Raw genomic sequence first — 7092 nt, 5'->3', positions numbered from 1 at the left:
ACAATTAACATCGGGCCACAATAACAATAATATAAAATGATCTGGAGGGCGGGATATAATTACCTTTAGAGGCGGATCCGGCCCCTGGGCCTTGACTTTGACATGTGTTCTACATGTTCAACCTTTGATATTCCAAACCTGCTGAATCTCTTTAGGGAAAATGGTGTTGCTGGAGCCTGTCCCACCTGTAGGGCAAAGGTGGGATACACCCTGAACGGAGTGACAGTCTGTTACACACCCAAAACAAGCTAGGGACAATTTAGAATCACTAATTAACTATTGAACTATATTTTTTGGATTGAGAGAAACACACAGAAGAAGAATATTCACACAGAAAAGTCCCAGGAAGGATTTGAACTGGGGTTTTCTTTCTTTGAGATGAGCGTGCTAACCGCTACACCACCATGCAGCACTCCCCTATATGCGCAAAAAAAAGAGAAAAAAATCAAGTTTCCCATGTTCAAAGCAATGTTTTTGTTTTTTTATCTTGCAAGATTTTTAGTAATTGCTTGTTTAATCAGATAAAAACTCTACATGTGAAAAATCTGTTTTACAAGAGCAAAAATACATATAAAGTTGGTTTATTACATTCCACATAGCCACAAAAACAAAAAAAGACCAGCTCAGTGGCCTTATGGTAGAGTGTCCATCCTGAGATCATGAGTTCAAACTATATATTAAGTCTATGGTTCAAACCCAGGCTAAGTCACATCAAAGTTAGAGTTTAACTTTAAAATGCAATGAGTACATACAAATAAAAAGCAAAATACATTTATTTAAATAAATGAAAGACTTTATTGGTGACACTTAAAAAAACACTGACATTAAAGAAAGTTGAAACCAAAAAAATCATTTATTCTCAGATTTACCTTACAAACATTTAAAATTCTGTAAATATGCAAATATTTTGTTTGTTTGTTTGTTTTGCTGCAACAGGACAAAGTTAAAGAATGAATCATAAAAATACAGTAAGAACAAAATATAACTAAAGTAAATGACAGAAATTAAGTAAGAAGGCATCAGAAAATGTGTCAAATTCATTAATAACAACTGGTTGTTTTTAAGCCTTTAGAGCTGTAACAGGCAGCTCCAATAGAAAAAGCAGGAGGAAATATATTTAAATAGTCTTAATTCATTATAATTATTATTAAGTAGCAATAATGCGAACTAAGAACTTTAAAGGTTAAATTACATATGTTATGTTGTTCAAAAATATTTTTAAAATGGTAAACACAAAAGCTATTTTGAAGTTTGTGCTTCATCAAAAGTATAAAAAGTATAACTATAATGTCTACATAAGATAGAAAAGGTTTTAAAGAGAGTTTATGAAACAATTTTCCTCAAAACTTCAAAATAAAGTACCAAAAAAAATTTTAGTACAAAAGAAATGTGAAAAACAATTTGTGAGTAAGTCACGTGATAGCTCTCCTCTGTGGAAGTTTAGCTTATTTAGACTGAAGGTAAGTACCGTCTGCTGTCCAAGAAATGCGATGGTAAACACTTTTGGGAACCCTTGGAGAAAGCAACCTCTCAGAAACAGACTGGGTGATCAAACTTTTATTTTGAAAATCTAGTCACAGCTGGGTAAAGCTGTTGCAAGAAAGGCATCAGTTACATCAGGTAATAAAAAGTCAGTTTACTTTACACAAAATGATATTACTGAAGAATGGAAGTTGACCTCTTGCCCTCTAATAATATTTAATATTGCAATAAAATAATAAAAAAGGATTAAAAAAAAACTTTTAAAATAAAAGGAGAAAAATATTTGGCTTATTTCCCGAACAGAAGTTTGTGCTGATGTCATGTTAAGGGAAATGTTCCAGTTGTGTTTTGGGCAGACCTTTTTTTCAGATGGTGAGTTCACAGTCTTGTCTCTGAAGACTCCACAGCTGCAGCACTGTAAACACTTCCTCTGCGTGTAAATCAGCATCACCCACTCCTTCCTTCGTTTTCTCCGCCGCACACGTACCAGCAAGAGGTAAACACCATAAAACCCTAAACAGCTTTTGTCGTAATTATTTACCATCATTTATTGAGCAAATGACGCAGGGATTCCTTCGTTTTACATCTTCATTGTAAAGTGTTTATTTTTGTTGTACCGAGGACTGAATGGGAAACCACGGAAGGTTACTGTAAAAGGGATTATTAGCAAATGTAAATAGTATTGGGTAATATTAAAATATTTTTTGTAAAGTAACATGTTTGCTTTAAAAAAAAAAGCTGTTTTCAGAAGTTACATGTTTTGGGAAACTTTCTGTTTCAGACTAAAAATAAAAAAAAAAGTATAATAATAATTATTATTATTTATTGAACGCAACAAATGTCTAAGAAAATTGAAATAAAAAATTGAAACTGTAAAAACCTCAAAACAAGGAGCACACAGGTCGCAATTTTGATTAGTCATGTTGAAATGTCTGAGTCATGCTTACTTTACTGAAGCACCTCCTCCTCCTAACTCCTTTATAAGAGCACATTTCTTTCAGTTACAGCATTTCTCATACAAACTTGTGTGTTCCATATTTATTTAATTTATTATTATTTTTTCATTTGTTTATTATTTATTTTTCCTTAAATTAAAATGATTCCAGAAATGCCTCTTTCTCCAAATACCTTTGTGTTCACTTTTTCTCTGATTTTTCCACTTTGTTTTGGGTTTTATCTCCCAGATTCCAATCCTCTTCTAGTCTTTAGTAATCAGGTCAGAGAGGTGCATCTCTACACAGGTACAGTACAGACACACAAGACTTTTGCTGCTGATTGATATACTTTTAAAGGAGTTTGTAATATTTTCTTCTTTTAACTGATTTTTGCTGCAGAAAATCACAGACGTGGGCTTTACCTGCAGATTAACTCAGACGGGAGGGTGACAGGAAATGATGCTCAGACTCCCTACAGTGAGTATTGGGTTGATAATCCATAAACTTTGCAATATAAAAGGTTTTTAAAAACAGTTTTTGTGTTTTTAAGGTGTTCTCCAGCTACAATCAGTCAAACCCGGTTATGTTGTTATCAGAGGGCTGTCATCCTCCCTGTTTCTATGTGTGGACAGTGGAGGCCATCTACAAGGACAGGTGAGAGAATCATAATTTTTCTGTCATTTTTCCCACTCTGACACCCATCTCTGATGATTGGCAGAATGTCTATACAGAGGCCGACTGCTCCTTCAGAGAGCTGCTGCAGGCGGATGGATACACCCGTTTCCTCTCCTCCAGTTATGGAATTCCTCTGTCTCTGGCATCACGGCATTCCTCGGATCGCCCCTCCGTCCCGTTCACACGCTTTCTTCCACTCAGGAATATTCTACCACCGGAGAGCCCGCCCCAGCAGCCGTCCAACAACCAGAGATTCCTCAACGTGGACTCTGGTGACCTCTTTGGGATGGGTCTAAATGCCGTCGTCAGTCCTCATCTGTCAGTGGAAAAGTAAAACACTATTCCGGGCAGATTTAAGACATATTTATTTGAATTTGGATGAAACTGTAGACTTGATTTTGCTGCTTCATCTCTGTATTATTCATATTTATTTATTTTTTGGAGTGTTGTTTCATATTTAAGTCTTATTTATAAGTTGCATTGATTTTTGTGTTACTTTAAAACACAAAAATGCTTGAAAAGAAACATTTGAACAATTTAAAGGTTTTCTATGACTGAATAAAATTATTTTTATTTAAGATTGCATTTTGTTCACATTGTTGAACCAAACAAAATAATGTTATGCAGAAAGTGAGGCAAAGAGGAAGCGATTTACGTTGGTGAGGACATAAGTTGTCATTTTTGCATCTATTTTTTTATCAAGAAAATACAATTTTTCCATTATTTTGTCAAGCAATTCTAACTTATTGTTGTATGGGTTTACATAAGAAAAATACAAATATTTATGTCGTTTAAAATATGTTAAAGAGAGCATACACTGGAATACAAAATTTGAAAAACAAAAAAAATATATTGTTTTTAACTGACTTTTTTTTTGCATTTTTTGCATGTTTTTTTCTCAGATATACAAAAAAAAGCTGTCAATCTGCAGCTGCCACATATTTATTTTGTTCAAATTGAAAATAAATCACCCAGTAAAGGAAAATTAAACATTGCAGTAATGAAAAGAAAGTTTTATAAACATTACAGTAACTCGATTTGTTTAAAATCATTACCAATTATTATTTTTAAAACAACATTTAAGGCATTTTACTTGTGTAAAAATATATTTACTTTTTCTCTGTTTTTCTTTAACATTTTACTGTTTTGTCATTTATTGACAAACTTAAACAATTAATTTCAGCATTTAACGGTCCTCTGTAGTGCCAAAAAATACATTAAAAATAAAATCTTTATTTGTTATAGAATTTTGAGAACACAAATCAGACCAGAAAACATTTCTCTCCACAACCGTTAACATTTGACTGATTTAAACTCTACAAATGCAGCATTTTAACTGTTAATTTTGAGAATGTTGAGCCATCATTTGTAAGATTTCAGTGTTTTTAGGATGTTTATAGGGACACATGACAACCCGATGGTCAACAATCAATAAAGCTTTTAATAATAAATATGACTAAGACATCACAGTTTTAAGGTACAAGCTTTCAGAAAGTGAATCTAATCCAAGCTGGACTATTCATAAAAAATGCACAATATTTTAAAAATGTGACCCTGAGAATAAAAAAAAAAAAAAAGCTTTAAATATAATTTATAAAGCAAAAAATAGCTACAAATTAGTTAATTATTTGACAGTGTTGATCTATTATTGTCTCCATCCTTTAAGCATTCAACCGCTTGTGCTTTTTTTGGCTAAAACAGTCACTTTGTCTAAACTTGAGTAACCAGTGGCTCTCCTAGAAACGTATTGACCTTTCCATACTCGGCACAACGTAGAGTTCCATTCAGAGAGTTGCAGATTCCTTCCGATGCATTATACTCATCCTCTGGATCCCTATCCCCTTCCTCTAGTTCTTCTTCTTCGAGCTCCTCGTCCTCCCACAGAACCGTCTGGACATGATTGTACCCGGTTCGATCTTCACATTCCGTCTCTCGATGGTAGAAGTAGCTGAAGTTGGACACGATGACGGGCACGGGCAGGGAGATGGTGAGCACGCCAGCAATGGCGCACATAGAGCCCACCATTTTGCCCCACACCGTGGCGGGACACATGTCCCCGTATCCCACGGTTGTCATGGTAACGACGGCCCACCAGAAACCGTGCGGGATGCTGACAAAGTCGGTGGTATTGTGGTCGGCTTCGGCAAAGTACACAGCGCTGGAGAAGAGGATGACGCCGATGAAGAGGAAAAAGATGAGCAGGCCGAGCTCCCGCATGCTCGCCCTCAGGGTCTGACCCAGGATTTGTAGACCCTTGGAGTGCCGAGACAGCTTGAAGATCCTGAAGACCCTCACCAACCGGATGACTCTGATGATGGCCAAGGAAGTCGCCGGAGAGGCGTCATTGGTTTTGGCTAACTCTGTTCCCAGAGTCACAAAATAAGGTAAGATGGCACTAAAATCAATAATGTTCATGATGTCTTTGAAGAAACGCATTTTACTCGGAGCGCTAGCAAAGCGCATTATGAGCTCAAAGGAGAACCAGCAAATACAAATGGTTTCCACGATGAAGAAAGGGTCGTGGAAGATGCTCGGCGAGGAGGAACCGTTCTCAGAACCATTCTTTGAATGTGAGTGGAAGTCCTGTGGAGGTAAAAACACATGTAAAGTGTTAAATGTGCCCAAATACGGATATCTAAAAACCAAACTGACTAGCAGAACAATATTACATATATTTGTAATCTAACATATATGTATGAGGGGCCGTACAAGACATTGTTTATTCTGAACCATTCACATTCATATATACCCTCTTTCACATTCTTTCCCCTCATATATATGACAACAACATTTGAAGTAATCTAAGAATGAAGTGTCTTAGCCAAAATCCAACCAATCAGAACCCACGAACTGCTGTTATGGATGCAAAAACAAGCAAGCACTGCCTTTGGAGTAAATTCATTGATTGATTGATTGGTTAATTCTCAAGTACAACAGCAAGCAGCTTTGGATGCTCCGTTTCTTTCTTTGCTCTCTATTTTAACCTCTAAATTCTGCCTCCTGCACCCCAGCTGCATCATGACCTCCTGCTGTGGCCACGAGTTAGTTTAGTATGGATTAAATTAGTTTAAATTTGGGTCAAACGTTTGCATCCCCCTGCATGAGTGTGTGTGCAGAGTTTTATGCTTCTGTGTTATAATTTTCTATAAACTTCTTGAGCTCTTAAACTTTCCCTCCATCTTAAAAGGGATCTACTGTATATATTACTCAGGTTGAGGCAGTCAGCTTAAGCATATGCAGTCTTGGGTCGCTTCAATGAAGTATAGAGAAGAGAATAAAGTAAACTATCTCATTTCATTAAATTCTTCCTTTCTGTTGTTTTCACCCCGAGGAAAGGTCTGTAGTTTGAGTCCTGGGTAGGTATGATCTGTATCTTTAATGACGTCCACGTCTCATTTCTACAGTTTGGTCGTTTTGGTGATGAACACGCTTAGTTTGGGAGTTTGGTGGTTTAATTAACATTTTTCATCTAAAGTTATTGCTTTTGTACCAAAATAAAAGTAGCACCACATGACGAGCAATTACTGGACTTTTTAGCCCGAGCCTAATCTAAAAAAGTGTTGGAATTAATACAGTAAAACAAAATAAAATAAAATAAAATAATAAATAAATAAATAAAATAATATAATAAAATACAAAGTAAAATAAAAAATAATAAAATAAAATAAATAAAAAAATAAAATAAAATAAAATGAAATAGATAAAAAATAATCAAATCAAAATAAATAAAATTTTATTTTTATGTGTTTTGACCATTGACTTTATATGAGAACTGGACTAACTGACAATTCCCCCCTTACATTCCAAACAGGAAGTACTCGCCATGAAGCCGAAATTCCACAGACTTTCTACAGAGAAAATGTACTGAGAAATCACTATATTTGTCAGAATAACCAGTTTTGCTTGGCTTCTTCTTCTTCTTTTTTTTTACATGTTAAAATCAGCCCTAATTTTTTTCATAAATTTAGCCCAAGTTGTTTAAGTTATAATTTTGTTTGTT

General features: G+C 35.1%; 2 protein-coding genes across 2 annotated transcripts in view; one reads left to right on the top strand and one right to left on the bottom strand.

Annotated features, from left to right (window-relative positions):
• Nucleotides 1–1325: 1325 nt before the first annotated feature.
• Nucleotides 1326–3492, top strand: fgf21 (fibroblast growth factor 21). Its single transcript, XM_024285278.2, has 4 exons — nucleotides 1326–2723; nucleotides 2817–2894; nucleotides 2968–3071; nucleotides 3136–3492. Exons 1-4 carry the CDS (start codon nucleotides 2579–2581, stop codon nucleotides 3424–3426), a joined length of 618 nt encoding a protein of 205 aa, XP_024141046.2. The 5' UTR covers nucleotides 1326–2578; the 3' UTR covers nucleotides 3427–3492.
• A 1177-nt stretch (nucleotides 3493–4669) lies between these two features.
• The window catches only part of LOC112153896 (potassium voltage-gated channel subfamily A member 2), an 8858-nt gene continuing 6435 nt past the window's right edge, over nucleotides 4670–7092 (bottom strand). Inside the window, exon 3 of the mRNA XM_024284357.2 lies at nucleotides 4670–5675. Coding sequence (XP_024140125.1) covers nucleotides 4803–5675 — 873 coding nt within the window. The 3' untranslated portion in view covers nucleotides 4670–4802. The remainder of the gene's footprint in view (nucleotides 5676–7092) is intronic.

Source organism: Oryzias melastigma, linkage group LG19 (genome assembly GCF_002922805.2).
Source record: "Oryzias melastigma strain HK-1 linkage group LG19, ASM292280v2, whole genome shotgun sequence".
NCBI classification, from domain to species: domain Eukaryota; kingdom Metazoa; phylum Chordata; class Actinopteri; order Beloniformes; family Adrianichthyidae; genus Oryzias; species Oryzias melastigma.
This window is presented reverse-complemented; position numbering and strand designations above follow the sequence as displayed.

Bases quoted from the DNA above. Each gene is read 5' to 3' on its own strand.
- fgf21 (XM_024285278.2), top strand. From the start codon at position 2,579: ATGATTCCAGAAATGCCTCTTTCTCCAAATACCTTTGTGTTCACTTTT. The intron at 2,724-2,816 runs GTACAGTACAGA...TTTTTGCTGCAG, and splicing joins AGAGGTGCATCTCTACACAG to AAAATCACAGACGTGGGCTT. The intron at 3,072-3,135 runs GTGAGAGAATCA...GATGATTGGCAG, and splicing joins GAGGCCATCTACAAGGACAG to AATGTCTATACAGAGGCCGA.